The sequence below is a fragment of the Heterodontus francisci genome, chromosome 7, assembly GCF_036365525.1.
Source record: "Heterodontus francisci isolate sHetFra1 chromosome 7, sHetFra1.hap1, whole genome shotgun sequence".
Taxonomy (NCBI): domain Eukaryota; kingdom Metazoa; phylum Chordata; class Chondrichthyes; order Heterodontiformes; family Heterodontidae; genus Heterodontus; species Heterodontus francisci.
In genome coordinates, this window is record NC_090377.1 from 59760089 (window position 1) to 59777810 (window position 17722).

The 17722-nt window shown below is 42.6% G+C and overlaps 1 protein-coding gene across 3 annotated transcripts in view; it reads left to right on the forward strand.

The window, feature by feature from the left end:
* Positions 1 to 8205: 8205 nt before the first annotated feature.
* The window catches only part of cd302 (CD302 molecule), a 30671-nt gene continuing 21154 nt past the window's right edge, over positions 8206 to 17722 (forward strand). Inside the window, exons 1-3 of one of the 3 annotated variants that reach the window (XM_068035272.1) lie at positions 8206 to 8398; positions 15974 to 16093; positions 17195 to 17314. In XM_068035272.1, coding sequence (XP_067891373.1) covers positions 8314 to 8398; positions 15974 to 16093; positions 17195 to 17314 — 325 coding nt within the window. In that variant the 5' untranslated portion in view covers positions 8206 to 8313. Of the gene's footprint in view, positions 8399 to 8636; positions 8717 to 15973; positions 16094 to 17194; positions 17315 to 17722 lie in introns of those variants that run through there. The other 2 variants (XM_068035271.1, XM_068035273.1) reach the window with 2 other exon arrangements.

Consider the following 17722-nt stretch of genomic DNA (forward strand, 5'->3'; position numbering starts at 1 on the left):
TCACCCAGAGAGTGGTGCGCCTATGGAATTCGCTACCACAGAAAGCAGTTGAGTCCAAAATATTGTATGTTTTCAAGAAGGAGTTAGATATAGCTCTTGGGGCAAAAGGGATCAAAGGATATGGGGGGAAAGCAGGAGCAGGTTACTGAGTTCGATGATCAGCCATGATCATAACGAATGGCGGAGCAGGCTCAAAGGGCCAAATGGCCTACTCCTGCTTCTATTTTCTATGTTTCTATGTTTGAAACAAATAAGATCCTGAGGGGTCTTGACAAGGTGGATATGGAAAGGATGTTTCCCCTTGTGGGAGAATCTAGAACTAGGGGTCACTGTTTAAAAATAAGGGGTCGCCCATTTAAGACAGAGATGAGGAGAATTTTTTTCTCTGAGGATCGTGAGTCTTTGGAACTCTCTTCCTCAAAAGGTGGTGGAAGCAGAGTCTTTGAATATTTTAAAGGCAGAGGTAGATAGATTCCTGATAAGCAATGGGGTGGGAGGTTATCGGGGGTAGGTGGAAATGTGGAGTAATCAGACCAGCCATGAATTTATTGAATGGTGGAGCAGGCTCCAGGGGCTGAGTGGCCTACTCCTGCTCCTAATTCATATGTTTGTATGTAAAGGTACTATATAAATGCAAGACTTTATATTATTATATAACTGTCTTTATTGGCCCTATATTTCCCTTAGCCACTGTCTTTCTCTTAACATATTTATAATTCTTTCACTGTTGACCTTTCAAGATTTTTCCGTATTCCCTGCAGTCAGCAGCAGCTCCCTCCCAGAGGCAAACTACCATAAGAATAGGGCCATCTCAGTCCCTTAAGCCTGTTTTAGCACAGGGACGGCAAACTGTCTTGCAGTACTGGACTTCAGGTTTAACTCAGAAAAGCACTAGAATTGGAGAAAGAAAGGCACATTAACCATCTAAGAAAAAGTAGGTCAGCTTCTAATCACTTTGGAGTTTATTGTATTAAAGGAGAATGCACACTGATGTCGTGCTCTGTTATTCATTGAGATTACAGTTATACAAGAAAGGATGCACTATTTGATGTTGATGCATTTCAATAAGTTGATCATTTTGAAGTGGTCATGTAGGGGAAAATAGGTGTAATATGTTGTTATGTTATGAAATAGGTACTGGATTGATCATATGAACTAGGAGCAGGAGTAGGCTATTCGGCCCCTCGAGCCTGTTCCACCATTCTATAAGATCGTGGCTGATCTGTTTTTGGACTCAACTCCACTTTCCTGCCTACCAGCTTCAGTATGTTATTTAAAGGGGGAGAAGAAGTTAAGGAAATGTTGATAAAGGTAGAAGAGAAGGATTCAATGATTAGATGTACTCTGTTGCTCCTTGCAGTAGTCACTAAGGAGTCCTGAGTGACAGCCATCCTGATATTTTCCTCTGTGTATATTTGCCTCCAAAGTAGCTATGTCCACGTCGAAGCTTTTTAGAATGGAGATTTTCTGCATTGTACAACAGGCTATGACAATGTGGAGCAAACTACCTAGACTGCACAATCCCTCCCAATATGTCATGGCAATGAAAGTGCTCCGAAATGACCTTGATGGCCATCTGAATGATCATTATGATCTAGGTCTGTGCCTCATTCTGGTGCTCCTCTGCTGCTGTCACATGACTATTTGTAGAATCTTTATCCATGGGAGAATTTCACCCACAATCATGATTTCCTTATAGAACTCGAGGCAGCCAAATTCTGAAGTGTGAATGTCCTGGACGACAACTTCCAGCAAATCTCACATTTCAGCAATCAGGCTCAAAAACTCACTTCCACCTTATGGGCTGGATTTTGTACTCCTGCCACCACTTCTGGTGGTGGGCACAAAACATGGCATCCGACCACAATGCACGCATGTCGCCGTGCCGACACAATTATGCGGCAGGTGGCCATTTTACATATTCACGGTGGCTGCCCCCTCCTGCCGCATTCACGTGGCTGGGCGGTTTCAGCAATGCCGTTCATGGCGTCGTCATTTTTTTTTAATTTCCAAAATATACTTTATTCATAAAAATCTTTTAAAATTACATTCCCAAACAGTTTAAAACCGCATCAAGTCAAAAAATACGAACATAGAACAGTACAGGCCCTTCGGCCCACGATGTTGTGCTGAACCTTTAACCTACTCTAAAATCAAACTACCTACATACCCTTCATTCTACTATCATCCATGTACCTATCCAAGAGTCGCTTAAATGCCCCTAATGTATCTGCCTCTACTACCACCGCTGGCAGCGCATTCCACGCACCGACCACACTGTGTAAAGAACCTACCTCTGACAAATTGGGCGGCACAGTGGCGCAGTGGTTAGCACCGCAGCCTCACAGCTCCAGGGACCCAGGTTCGATTCCGGGTACTGCCTGTGTGGAGTTTGCAAGTTCTCCCTGTGTCTGCGTGGGTTTTCTCCGGGTGCTCCGGTTTCCTCCCACAAGCCAAAAGACTTGCAGGTTGGTAGGTAAATTGGCCATTATAAATTGTCACTAGTATAGGTAGGTGGTAGGGAAATTATAGGGACAGGTGGGGATGTTTGGTAGGAATATGGGATTAGTGTAGGATTAGTATAAATGGGTGGTTGATGTTCGGCACAGACTCGGTGGGCCGAAGGGCCTGTTTCAGTGCTGTATCTCTAATCTAATCTAATCTCCCCGAAACCTTCCTCCAATCACCTTAAAATTATGCCCCCTGGTGATAGCCCTTTCCACCCTGGGAAAAAGTCTCTGGCTATCCACTCTATCTATGCCTCTCATCATCTTGTACCCCTCGATCAAGTCACCTCTCACCCTTCTTCGCTCCAATGAGAAAAACCCTAGCTCCCTCAAACTTTCTTAGTAGGACATACCCTCCAGTCCAGGCAGCATCCTGGTAAATCTCCTCTGCACCCTCTCCAAAGCTTCCAAATCCTTCCTATAATGAGGCGACCAGAACTGAACACAATATTCCAAGTGTGGTCGAACCAGGGCCTTATAGAGCTGCAGCATAACCTCGCGGCTCTTAAACTCAATCCCCCTGTTAATGAAAGCCAACACACCATACGCCTTCTTAACAACCCTATCAACTTGGGTGGCAACTTTGAGCGATCTATGGACATGGACCCCAAGATCCCTCTGTTCCTCCACACTACCAAGAATCCTGTCTTTAAGCCTGCATTCCGCATTCAAATTCGACCTTCCAAAATGAATCACTTCACACTTTTCCAGGTTGAACTCCATCTGCCACTTCTCAGCCCAGCTCTGCATCCTGTCAATGTCCCGTTGCAACCTACAACAGCCTTCCACACTATCCACAACTCCAGCAACCTTCGTGTCATCGGCAAACTTGCTAACCCAGCCTTCCACTTCCTCATCCAAGTCATTTATAAAAATCACAAAGAGCAGAGGTCCCAGAACAGATCCTTGTGGAACACCACTGGTCACCGAGCTCCATGCTGAATACTTTCCATCTACTACCACCCTCTGACTTCGATGGGCCTGCCAATTTTGTATCCAGACAGCCAACTTTCCCTGAATCCCATGCCTCCTCACTTTCTGAATGAGCCTACCATGGGGAACCTTATCAAACGCCTTGCTAAAATCCATATACACCACATCCACTGCTCTTCCTTCATCAATGTGTTTTGTCACATCTTCAAAGAATTCAATAAGGCTTGAGAGGCATGACCTGCCCCTTACAAAGCTATGCTGACTGTCTCTAATCAAACCATGCTTTTCCAAATAATCATAAATCCTGTCTCTCAGAATACTCTCCAATAATTTGCCCACTACCGACGTAAGACTGACTGGTCTATAATTCCCAGGGTTATCCCTATTCCCTTTCTTGAACAAGGGAACAATATTTGCCACCCTCCAATCATCCGGTACTACTCCAGTGGACAGTGAAGACACAAAGATCATCGCCAAAGGCGCAGCAATCTCTTCCCTCGCTTCCCGTAATATCCTTGGGTGTATCCCGTCTGGCCCCGGGGACTTATCTGTCCTCATATCATTCAAAATTTCCAGCACATCCTCCCTCTTAACCTCAACCTGTTCGAGCATATCAGCCTGTTCCACACTGTCCTCACAAACGACCAGGTCCCTCTCACTAGTGAATACTGAAGCAAAGTATTCATTTAGGACCTCCCCTACCTCCTCCGACTCCAGGCACAAGTTCCCTCCACTATCCCTGATCGGCCCTACCCTCACTCTGGCCATCCTCTTGTTCCTCACATAAGTGTAGAACGCCTTGGGATTTTCTTTAATCCTACCCGCCAAGACTTTTTCATGTCCCCTTCTAGCTCTCCTAAGTCCATTCTTCAGTTCCTTCCTGGCTACCTTGTAACCCTCCAGAGCCCTGTCTGATCCTTGCTTCCTCAACCTTAAGTAAGCTTCCTTCTTTCTCTTGACTAGCTGTTCCACATCTCTTGTCATCCAAGGTTCCTTCACCCTACCATCCCTTCCCTGCCTCATCGGGACAAACCTATCCAGCAGTCGCAGCAAGTGCTCCCTAAACAACCTCCACATTTCTGTCGTGCATTTCCCTGAGAACATCTGTTCCCAATTTATGCTCCCCAGTTCCTGCCTAATAGCATTGTAATTCCCCCTCCCCCAATTAAATATTTTCCCATCCCGTCTGCTCCTGTCCCTCTCCATGACTATAGTAAAGGTCAGGGAGTTGTGATCACTATCACCGAAATGCTCTCCCACCGAGAGATCTGCCACCTGGCCTGGTTCGTTGCCAAGCACCAAGTCCAACATAGTCTCCCCTCTAGTCGGCCTATCTACATATTGAGTCAGGAAACCTTCCTGGACACACCTGACAAAAACTGGTCCATCCAAACTATTTGCACTAAGGAGGTTCCAATCAATATTAGGGAAGTTGAAGTCACCCATGACAACAACCCTGTTAGATTAGATTAGAGATACAGCACTGAAACAGGCCCTTCGGCCCACCGAGTCTGTGCCGAACATCAGCCACCCATTTATACTAATCCTACACTAATCCCATATTCCTACCAAACATCCCCACCTGTCCCTATATTTCCCTACCACCTACCTATACTAGTGACAATTTATAATGGCCAATTTACCTATCAACCTGCAAGTCTTTTGGCTTGTGGGAGGAAACTGGAGCACCCGGAGAAAACCCACGCAGACACAGGGAGAACTTGCAAACTCCACACAGGCAGTACCCGGAATCGAACCCAGGTCCCTGGAGCTGTGAGGCTGCGGTGCTAACCACTGCACCACTGTGCCGCCACTATTACTTCTGCACCTTTCCAAAATCTGCCTCCCAATCTGTTCCTCCATGTCTCTGTTGCTATTGGGGGGTCTATAGAAAACTCCCAACAAAGTGACTGCTCCTTTCCTGTTTCTGACTTCCACCCATAATGACTCAGTAGACAAACCCTCCTCAATGACCTCCCTTTCTGCAGCTGTGATACTATCCCTGATTAACAATGCCACTCCCCCACCTCTTTTACCTCCCTCCCTATTCCTTTTGAAACATCTAAACCCCGGAACATCCAACATCCATTCCTGCCCCTATGATATCCACGTCTCCGTAATGGCCACAACATCGTAGCTCCAAGTACTGATCCATGCTCTAAGTTCATCACCCTTATTCCTGACACTTCTTGCGTTAAAATAGACACACTTCAACCCATCATACTGGCTGCAGCTTTGCCCTGTCAACTGTCTAACCTTCCTCACAGACTCTCTGCACTCGGTATCTGCCTGTTCAACAGCTACCCCATCGACTGATCCGTGGCTCCGGTTCCGGTTCCCATCCCCCTGCCAAACTAGTTTAAACCCTCCCGAAGAGCTCTAGCAAACCTCCCGCCCAGGATATTGGTGCCCCTCCAATTCAGATGCAACCCATCCTTCTTGTACAGGTCCCACCTTCCCCAGAAGGTATCCCAATGATCCACATATCTGAATCCCTCCCTCCTACACCAGTTCTGTAGCCACGTGTTCAGCTGCACTCGCTCCCTGTTTCTAGCCTCACTAGCACGTGGCACCGGTAACAATGCTGAGATTACTACTCTGCTCGTCCTGCCTTTCAGCTTCCAACCTAACTCCCTATATTTGCTTTTCATCCCTTTTCCTAGCTATGTCATTGGTACTGATATGTACCACGACCTCTGGCTGCTCCCCCTCCTCTTCCCCCTTAAGAATCCTGTGGACTCGATCCGAGACATCCCTGACCCTGGCACCCGGGAGGCAACATACCTTCCGGGAGTCTCGTTCGCGACCACAGAATCTCCTGTCTGTTCCTCTAACCATTGAATCTCCTCTCACTACCGCTCTCCTATTCTCCCCCCTTCCCTTCTGAGCCACTGAGCCAGGCTCAGTGCCAGAGACCTGGCCACTGTGGCTTTCCTCTGGTAGGTCGTCCCCCCCCAACCGTATCCAAAATGGTATACGTATTATTGAGGGGAATGGCACAAGGGGATCCCTGCACTGTCCGCCTATTCCCTTTCCCTCCCCTGACGGTCACCCAGCTACCTTTATCCTGTAACTTAGGTGTCACTACTTCCCTATAACTGCTTGCTATCACCCCCTCAGCATCCTGAATGATCCGAAGTTCATCCAGCTCCAGCTCCAGTTCCCTAACGCGGTCTGCGAGGAGCTGGAATTGGGTGCACTTCTCACAGGTGAAGTCAGCAGGGACACACACCTCCCACATCCTGCAAGAGGAGCATGTAACTGCCCTAGCTTCCATCCCCTCTGCACTAAATTGACAACAGAGATTTAAAAAAAAGGAAAACCTTACCTTACCAAACCCTCCACACAAGAGTCCTTTTTTTGGTTAGAGGAGGAGGATGGGTGGGAGACACTACACATGTAGTGCTTCGGGTTTAGCCACTGCCCGAATATATAGGTTTACTTACCCAGCAGTCCCCGTGTCTGCCGAAACAAAAGGTAAGTTATTTTAAACTGAAACAGTGCAAAGGTGATCAGTTACCTTCTGTACAATCATGAGTTGCCTCACAACCCTTCCATTTCATTGTCATGCCATATATATTTTTACATTTACAGCACACAAAATTTCTCCAATACAGTTCGAGGGGTTTCCCATGGATCCAGCCCCTCAGTTCAGCTTGGTGGGGGGACCTTACACTGTGGTCTTTCCCCATTGAGCCTTTGCTGCGGCTGCCCCAAGCTTTAGTGCGTCCCTCAGCACGTAGTCCTGGACCTTGGAATGTGCCAGTCTGCAACATTCGGTGGTGGACAACTCTTTGCGCTGGAAGACCAGCAAGTTTCGGGCAGACCAAAGGGCTTCTTTCACCGAATTGATAGTCCTCCAGCAGCAGTTGATGTTTGTCTCGGTGTGCGTCCCTGGGAACAGCCTGTAGAGCACAGACTCCTGTGTTACAGAGCTGCTTGGGATGAACCTCGATAAAAACCGTTCATGGCGTCATCAGTTGAAGGAGCAGGTGCTGGCACTGTTTTTAAAAGGCTGCCAGCCCTGCGAACAGTTCACCATAACGCAGAGTTCACCCCTTCACCCCCCACACCCATCAGAGTGCAAAGTTCACTCCCTGGACAATCAAATGCTGTTCATTGCACTGAGAGTCAGGAACTGAAAGTAAGATTGCTGCAGTTTATATTTTAATTCATGCAAATGTGTTGTTTAAATATGCTAATTTGGGTCCCATTGCAGAGCGGTGGAGGGACCGCCACGGAGTTTCCCCGCCTCCTGGAAGATCGTGCCTGACAATTCCAGCATTGAGTGCTTTGGCGGCCACTGCTGCTCTGATTTCCCCCTATTTTAAGCTAAGAAGTGGTGAAACTGGAGTACAATTTCAGGGTCGAGGCAATATTACTGAATAAACAAGCAATGCAGAATTTCTAATACAAAGTTTCACTTGTCACACAAGTTTATTTTTGCTTTTAGGCATGCCTTCTGGAATGTTCATTACTTAAAGGAAATTGCCATTTGCAACTAAATTGAGAGTGTTTCATTGTTTTTTATTCTGGGGTTTGATAATTTGACATTCCACCGGTACTATTACAAAGTCGAATTCGACTGCGCGCAGATTTACAACTGATAATGTGTTTGGCTGTTTTCAATTAAAGGAGTTTTGAAATTGAGACACGTGTGTTGTCTTTGCAATTAACTGGTATTGGTGTTCATTTCCCGCTGCAAGAGCTTAGTCAGACGCTTTTGCTTTTTTTTGCCAATTCGTTTTGCAACATATTACACAGCAACGCAAATATGACGCATTTAAAGTTCAAATGTTCATGAGGTTAGAGTTATGGCTCCTTACATCTGTTTTCAGATACTGTGAAAAGCCTGGAAATTGAGGTTTTAAATATGGACATTAGGAAAAGTCGAGCTTTCTGTTCGGTGTATTTGATCGCATGGTGTCTTTTTACATTGTCGTCCGCAAACAAACCGGGTGAGTTTTCAACCTTTCGGACCTTCTTTCCTTCAGTATTTCTGATTTCTTCATTAAGTGGAACAGCTTTCCGAGATTTTCGAACTCATTGCTTCCCCTCCTCCTCTGCCAAGTTAGAAGTAAGAGTCAAAAAGTTATAATCAAACGATCTGTACTCTGATCTATGTTATAATTGGGAGTTATTCTGTAACAGCCGCTTAAACATTAATCCAGAGTTGCTTGGGAATGTTATCCTGACTGAATCTCGGGGTGGAGGGAACATTGATTGATAGCTGGAGCTTGTGATTTCTAAACGGTGTCAACACATGGTAATTCACAGTAAGTTTAAAAATGACAAACGTTATACTTAAAAAAAATCACAATTAGAATTTAGGGCTATATATTTAACGCCCTCTAACGGTCAAACACTCTTGCTCGGGTGAAAAGTGAATTCTTCCTAACGAAGAATTGCATCAAATCGATTCGAGTTTTAATTAAACTTTGGAGATTTCCTAGATGCTGACTAGTCTTTTACCAAAACACTTCTGTATTTCATTAATTCTCTTCAGACGAATTTTGCCTGTTGCCAAAAACTAAACAAGGACAACAATATCTGCAAATGTCCCAGTTGTAAGTGCTGTTTTCACAAGTAAATCCCGTAGGCTAAGTCTTTCGAATGTAAATGTTGCTTATATTTCTGTCCAGACAATTCCAAATCTGTAAGTCTGTCAAGTTGCTGATTGGTTATGTAGTATGTCACATGGTTACCATAAACCAATCAGTTCCTCACAACATAAAGGCAGCCATGATATCTTATTTTTATACTTGGCTTTTATTTAAATCACATTTCTTGTTTTTCTTGGCCTCATGCCAGTTTCCAATCCACACAGCTTTTCTGCTGTGCTTAACTCAATGGCCTGATCACTCTCCTATCCAATTGTGGTTGCATGTCAAGGTTAAGTTGCCACCTCTGAGTGGAGATATTCCTGAGGGTTTGAGCATGTGACATATGCATCTCTTCTTGCACTTCACCTATCAAGACCGGATCCACTGTAGTTATCTTTGTTAGTGGTTTGACACCATCAGCTGTTGTGTGAGATGTTCCAAGAATTAGAAAGCCACCCACAAGGCAATAATAAAGGAAGCCAAGGGCAGGAAAGAGGGAATACTGAAGGAGAGTGTATCCTACACTGCACAAGGTGTGCTCAGGCTCCCAGTCCATGCCATTTTAACAGCCTCCATCTTTCCCTATCTCCTTGGACTCTGGCTTTAAATTCTGTGTAAAGATGACATCTCTGAACTGGGAGCTTCACTCAGAGCAAACTGTATTTGTTGCATCCAAGCTGGCCAACTTGAATTGAAGAGAGAGATTGTGTGAAAGCTTTTGGGCACTTCTCAGAGGACTTACTGTTCTAACTTGAGCTCAGCATTAACATTTCTAAACCACTGCCTGGACTTGGACTCAATAAAGAAGAGTTTTCATGGAATGATAATACGAACATCATGCCCTTACCAATCTATGCCTCCATTGTGAAAAGTGCCTATGATGAACCTATCTTGAAAGTCAAAATCGGTATGTGTACAAACTGTAACTGCATTGATACTCTACCCGTGGCCCATTTTCAAGGACAAGTTGAGATAAACTGAGGATTTATGATTCATGAGGATTCTGCAGATGGCAAGGCATTGCCTCAGTCATTTAATCTGGCGATTCCATTGGGAAGAACCAAATGAATAAACGAATTAGACTGACTCCCAAGGTGCAAAATTTGGGACAGTGACACTATTGTGTCTGACCATAAGCTTTTTGCTAAAGAGTTGTACATCTGAAAATGGCAGATGTTTGACCCAAGGTGAGATGACCGTGATTGTCAATATCTCGTGAAGGGATGCAGATCCTTTTACTGTTGTAGTATCTGCTTGATAAGGCTTTTAAACCGCAACACCTGATTACATTCTTCACGAAAGTGGCTATCAAATTTATGCATCCCCACTTTAAGCCTTTAGTCTGAAGTTGTTGTCCTGCAAGATGGTGACACTTTTTTATTTGGTCTCAATTATATGGGTGGCAGCTACCATAATTTAGTATGAAGATTCAGTAAGCTGAAATTACTATCCAAGATAGTTTTAGAACTTTAGCAAAAGAGGTTGTGGTTTTCTCAATTTGGTATCTCAGGCCTCAGATGTACACTTTCTACCATGTAAATGTAAGTTTACCATATTGTTTCTTACCTGTCAGTTTGCTTTGAGGCCTTTGTGGTTTGCTGGATAGACTTCAGTCTCTGAAAATCATTGTTATTTAAGAAGAAAATCAGAATTAAGACTTTTTGACCCTTTGAATCAAATAGGAAATTAGACTTCTCGGGAGATTTTCTTAATTTTGTGTTCAGGTACACTAGAATATTGGAAGATCAGGTGGGTCAGAGGCTGTGCCTGTAAAAGAATGCATCAATTTTCCTTCCATTGATTTTAAATCTTTTTATGATGAAATTATGTTCAAAATAACTGAAAATTACCACTTTGGAGGTGCATTTGTAGGCAGTTGAAAGGAAGGCTCATGGATTGTCCATTGAAATTGCTTAAAAGGACTTGTGGTTATGATGCATAAGCTAAACTATGTTCAGCATATGGAATAATACACCTTTCTCTATTCTGCTGGCACAGTGTTCTCAAATTAGTCATGATCAATGTTCATCCTGGCTTGTTACTTGATTTTCGGCAATGATAGCAATGAAAACACAGTTTTGCAGGCGAAGGTTGTACTAAATGGGATCATTGGTACATTCACACCAAAAGTCCTCCACCATTCAATATGATCCTGACTGACCTTCTACCATGACTCCACTTTCCCAAACTATTCCCATAATATCCAAAATGCCTCCAGTGATATTTCACTGAACGTGGTTCTGAGGGTGCTGTCTGATGTCATGTCAGCGAGCTCTTCAAATAGCTTTAGGACAGACAGTGGCAGTTAGATTCAGTATTCTCACTACAGGAGTTTGTAGCCCACAGGTGTGTATCAGATTGTTCCATCGTGAATTCTGGAAAATAAGTATTACATTTGTTGACCAATAAGATGTGCTACCAACTGTCGTTTGATTATGTTAATATCCATGTTTTTTTCTTGAATGAAAGCAGGTAGGAGCTCAAACATATCCATTTCTCCCACAAGCAAGAACTTTCCAGACTTGCAGTTTTCTTTTGAATGCATCAGTTCTTTTCATGCAGGACATAGGTCGGCGCAACATCGAGGGCCGAAGGGCCTGTACTGCGCTGTAATGTTCTAAAAAGGACAAAAAGATTGAGTTTTTCCACCTTGCGTAACTTTATTTAACTTACTCATTTCACTGAATACGTCTGTGAGGTAATCCAGTTTAGTCAGCCACATGTCATCATTCAGCACCTCAGCAAGTTCAGGTTTTTTAATCCGCTAAGAAAGCAAGCATCCCTGATGATTGCCAAGTTGCCTCTGCATGCATGAGCAAGGAATTCTGCTCTACACCCGCTTCCTCAAAATGCAGCAAAACACCTGGAGTTTGTTGCTCTGAATTTAATAAAATTAATGAGTGTTACTGCAGAATGTATGATTGCTAAATTTTCTAATGACACAAAGACAGATAGGAGAATAAGTTGTGAAGAGGACATAAGGAGTCTGCAAAGGGATATAGACAGGTTAAGTGAGTGGGCAAAGATTTGGCAGATGGAGTATAATGTGGGAAAGTGTGAACTTAAACACTTTTTGGCTGGAAAAATAGAAAAGCAACATATTTAAATGGAGAGAGATTGCAGAACTCTGAGATGCAGAAGGATCCGGGTGTCCTAGTACACGAAACACTAAAGGTTAGTATGCAGGTACAGCAAATGATTTAAGGCAAATGCAATGTTGTTTATTGTAAGGGAATGGAATATAAAAGTAGAGATGTTTTGCAATAGTTGAACAGGATGTGACCACATCTAGAGTATTGTGTACAGTTTTGGTTTCCTTACCTAAGAAAGGATATAATTCATTGGAAGCAGTTCAGAGAAGGTTCACTCTACTCATTCTTGGGATGAGAGGGTTATCTTATGAGGAAAGGTTGGACAGGTTGAGTCTGTATTCATTGGAGTTTAGAAGGATGAGAGGTGCCCACTACCTCAGTAGTGGGGAAATTATTGAAATATATTCTGTGAGACAGGATAAACTGTCACTTAGAAAGCACAGGTTAATCAAGGATAGTCAGCATGGATTTGTTAAGGGAAGATCTTGTTTGACCAACTTGATCGAATGTTTTGAAGCAGTAACAACGAAGATAGATGAGGGTAGTGCAGTTGATGTGGTCTACATGGATTTTAGCAAGGCTTTTGACATGATCCCACATGGCAAATTGGATTTTTAAAAAAAATCCCATGGGATCCAGGGAAATTGAGCAAGGTGGATACAAAATTGGTTCAGTGGCAGGAAACAAAGGGTAATTGTTGACAGCTGCTTTAGTGACTGGAGGGCTGTTTCCATTGGCATTCCACAGGACTCAGTAATGGTTCCCCTGCTTTTTGTGGTGTATATTAACGATTTGGGCGTAACTGTAGGGGGCATGAGCAAGAAGTTTGCAGACGACACAACGGATTGGCTGTGTGGTAGATAATGAGGAGGGTAGCTGTAGTCTGCAGGAAGATATTGAAGGTCTGGTCAGATGGGCAGAAAAGTGACAAGTGGAATTCAACCTGGAGAAGTATGAGGTGATGCATTTGGGGAGGTCAAACAAGGCAAAGGAATACACAATTAATGGGATAATACTGAGAAGTGTAGAGGAAATGAGGGACCTTGGAGTGAATGTCCACAAATCCCTGAAGGTAGCAGGGCAAGTTGATAAGGCAGTTAAGAAGGCATATGGAATCTTTTCCTTTATTAGCCAAAGTATAGAATACAAGAGGAGGGAGGTTATGCTGGAACTGTATAACTCATTGGTTAGGCCACAACTTCAGCACCGTGTGCAGTTCTGGTCACCTCATTACAGAAAGGGTGTAATTGCACTAGAGAGGAAATTTACGAGGATGTTGCCAGGACTGGAAAAATGCAGCAATGAGGAAAGATTCAATAAGCTGGGGTTGTTCTCCTTGGAAAAGAGAAGGCTGAGGGAGATCTGATTGAAATGTACAAAATTTTGAGTGGCCTGGATAGAGTGGAGGTGGTTTGATTCCTGACTCTATGCTGAGTTACCAGATCTGAGCTAGGGTGGCAGTAGCAATGCTACAATTAGTCTGAAAGACCCATTTCCTCTTAACTCAATATCAAACCCCGCAATGAGTTATGGCCTGGCCTGCAGGCCCAGAGAGACTGGCAAGTCTTTCTTTCTACCCCTCTTCCACCCCCCCAGGTCACATGGTGTGCACACTCTCCATTGACAGCAATCCCGTCCCAATCTCGACCACTATTTTAATGTGGAGAAATGTCTCCTTTCAATTGTGACTGGCTTCTAGCGTACACGAACCAGCTTCCACATGAGGAGAAAAATAAAGGCTTGAAAGGAAGTCTTGCTACCTTGGCCAATGCAACGCCAGACTAACTCACTGATTTTTACGCACAACTCTGGTTTCAAGAAGTCCTAACTCCCTCTATTTTATCTAATAGTTAAAAGCAGCAAGTGGGTTATGTTTATGAGGATAGAAGCAATCAAAAAAAAAAACGTTGCAAATGGCATCCAACAATGAGAATCTGCACATGCACAGTCTTTGTATCTGATACTATTCCAATCATCTCAATACACTGGAGCAGGGAAGACTACTGATGGCATGAAGAAACCAACTCGCGGGTGACCACTAATGGGGCAAACCAATTTGCGGATCCCTTGAAATCTAATTGCAGTTCCCCAGATTGAGAACCCCTGATCTAGGCTGACAATGCAGTGCAGCACTGAGTGAGCGCTGCTTGTCAAAGGTGCCATCATTTTGATGAGACCTTAAGTAGCCAGACACAGCCTCAGTTTCAATCGATGTAAGTTATTCCATGGCAGCTTTTGAACACCAGTAAGTTCTGGTGTCATAGCCAGAATTCCTTCCTCAAACAATATCAGCAAAAGCAGAGTAGCTAATTATTCAGTCAGTTGCTCTTTGTGGAAATTTTCTGTGCACAAATTGGCTGTCACTTAACAGCAGCCAATGCATTTCAAAAGTAATCTGTTGATTATAAACTACTTCGGAAAATCTTTTGGGATGGGTGCTATATAAATGCAATTTTTTTTGCCTTGCAAGCAAGTTGGTGTGAAATGTAAAAGAAAATAAAGCTTTAAAACTGCACTCCTATGCTGAGACTAGTACGTTGCGTATTGGAACAATGACAAACCCATTCCATTAATCAATGCTCTACACCATGTGTTCCTACATGCAAGATGGTTGTTCAGACAAATAGGAGATATTAAATAAGTAGCAGATATTAAATACGTTGCATCAGCTTTTACAAATAATGATAGAAATGAGAATGCAGAAGTCTAGAGAAGCATGTAGAACAACTGTTGAGATGTCTGTACCAAAGAAATTGTGACTGGAAAAAAATAGCAATTTAGAGTCGGTAAGTCACTCATCTCTGATTTCATGCACCCGAAACTGTTGAAGGAAGCCAAGGGATGGTAGAGGTTTGGGCCACAATTTTCAGCCTCCATTAGATATGCAAACTGTGATGAAACTCTGTGCACCCAATTAGAAAAGGCATTAAAGCTGTGGAGAGAATATAGTATAGATTCACCAGGATGATACAAGGACATGAAACTATACTTATGAGAAGATACTTACGTTGCTGGGAATATTTCCACCTAAACAAAATGCTTTTTTTTTTAAAAGCCTCAATTAAATCAACTCTTGGGTTTCTCTGGAGCTGAGCGGCCCAAGAATAGATTTAATAGATGTCTCTCAAACTATAAAGCATTTAGTTTTTCCTATTTCACCCTAACCATCTCCAAGTAGAAAATCAATTTAAAATTATCACCTAAAGAGAAAAGAGTTTAGAAGTTTTTATTTATGCAGAAACTTGTCATAGCATGAATTGAGCCAGAAATCATTGGTTTTTTTGAATGGGAAAAGCATGTGAAAAAGAGGAAGATAGATGTCTATGAAGAAAGGACAGGGCAATGGGATTAGTTTTGGATTGTCCTAGTGATGACGCAGCAGAGACCTGATGGACCAAATGCGTTCCTTCTTCTGTAAACTTCTATGGTTCCAATGGTTTCGAAATTGTATCCTGCAATTGCATAAGTACAGTTTTTCTGTTCTGTCTGTGAACCAGTAGTATTTACTACAGGTCAAAGGAACTTTGTCAATTACTGGTCCAGCTGTCTGCTTGTTTCTGCAGTGTATACTTGGAATGCAGTCACTGAAACAAGTGCAGTGGCCCCTCCATCAATGTGGACACCTGGTAACAAATAGGGAGAAATTGGGGAATGGAGGATCCAGGGGAATTAGAATGACTACGTCACCAATGTTACAAAATTGACTGATGTTGACTTTCACAATACTGACTTACTATTCAGTATAGTAGGTTCTCTGAAACTTTAACTGTAAGAAATTTAATATTGAAAATCAATGAATTTGAAAGCTGGCTATAACAGTCTTCTTCCTTTTTGAAAGAATGTGCTTTTGATTCTGATGTCACATGGGTTTCATTTGGAAGCAAATGGTACACTTTCATTCCAACTCCAGGAAATGGCTACAAAATGAGCAAAGCGCAAGAAATCTGCAAAGAAAGTGGTACTGTATCCCATTTTAAATTATTTTAAAAGATTTGTTGAATGCTATTTCATACAAAATACTTTGAGATTGTAGCAAGCATTTCAGATTTAGTTACTGATTGAACAACAACTTGCATTTTTATAGTACCTTTAACATAGAGCAACATTCCAAAGCACTTCATAGAAGTGCAATCAGACCGAAATACTGAACCAAAGAGAGAGAGATGAGCAAGGGTGGCAAAAAGTTTTGTCGAGGTGAGTTTTAAGGAGAGTCTTGAAGGAGGTTGGGGAGTTGAAGAGCTGGAAGGATTTAGGGAGGGAATTCCAGATGTTGGGGCCCAGACAGCTGAAGGCACATCCGTCAATGGTGGGGTGAAGAGAGGGCTATTGCCCAAAAGTCCAGAATCAGAGTTTAGAGGGAGTTTGAAAGGCTAGAGGAGGGTACTACAATAGGGAGAGATGAGGTTATGGAGGGATATAACATGAGGATGAGCATTTTAAATTGGAAGCTTTGTGTGGGGGGGTGGGGTGGAGGGAGGTGGGAAATCGGGGACCAAGGTAGGACAGTAAGGACAGGTGATACGAGAGACCTGGTGTGAAATAGGATAAGGGCAGATGTTTGGATGAGCTCAAGTTTCTGGATAGAAGGCCAACCAGGAGAACAATGGAATAATCAAAGCTGGAAGTGACGAAGGCATGGATGAGGGTTTCAGCATCAGCTGGGTTGAAGTAGAGGCAGAGGTGGGCAATGTTACAGAGATGGAAGAAAACGCTCTTTGTCCTGGAGAGTATGTGGGGTCAGAAGCTCAGCTTGGACTCGAACAGGATACTAAGATTGAGAACGATTTGATTCAAACTTAAACAATAGCTGTGGAGGAATATGATAAAGCAAAAATATTTTTCATATTTAACTTTTAAGTCTCAGTAATTTAACTACATTGATTCAAGTTAACTGACAAATTTACTATGACATTAAGGAATGCAAATAGACTTATTAATTAATCCCATTTTTAAATTATGGGTTTGAAGGTATCTTTTTAAAGTAATTAAATTTTATTTAACATTCAACCTTTAATTGTAATCATTTTGTTTCATTTGTGACCAATTACTTTTTCCTCAGCTCCAGGTGCCGATATTGTCAGCATACTTAGTGAAAAAGAAAACCAGTTCATTGTTGATCAGTTTAAAAAGACTGTGCAGCCTGGAACAATTTGGTTGGGTATGGTCTTTGATACAGACAGTAAGTATTCGCTGGTTTGTTCTATAAAAAAAAAATAAAGTTGCAACAATTGTATTTTGCAAAGGTTTCATTTCGGTTTTGATTGATTATATTTCATGCTGCAAGATATTTAGAATAATTGAATAATAAAGCATAATCCTAGATTCATTCACCCTACTTAGTGAATTATACCATAATCAATTGATTTCTTTGGGTGTTTTTTATTTTGAACAGTGACTTATTTTCATCCTATCTTGTGTAGGAAGCATATTAATTATAAATACTTTAGAAAAGAAAGAAAGAAAGAATATTTGTTTACATTGTCAAAGGAAGCATCTGATACTGTATAAATTTAATGACAGGCATTTTTTCATATCACAAAATTCCATGCCAAAACTGATTTTTCAGTGTAACAATTTTTGGCATGTT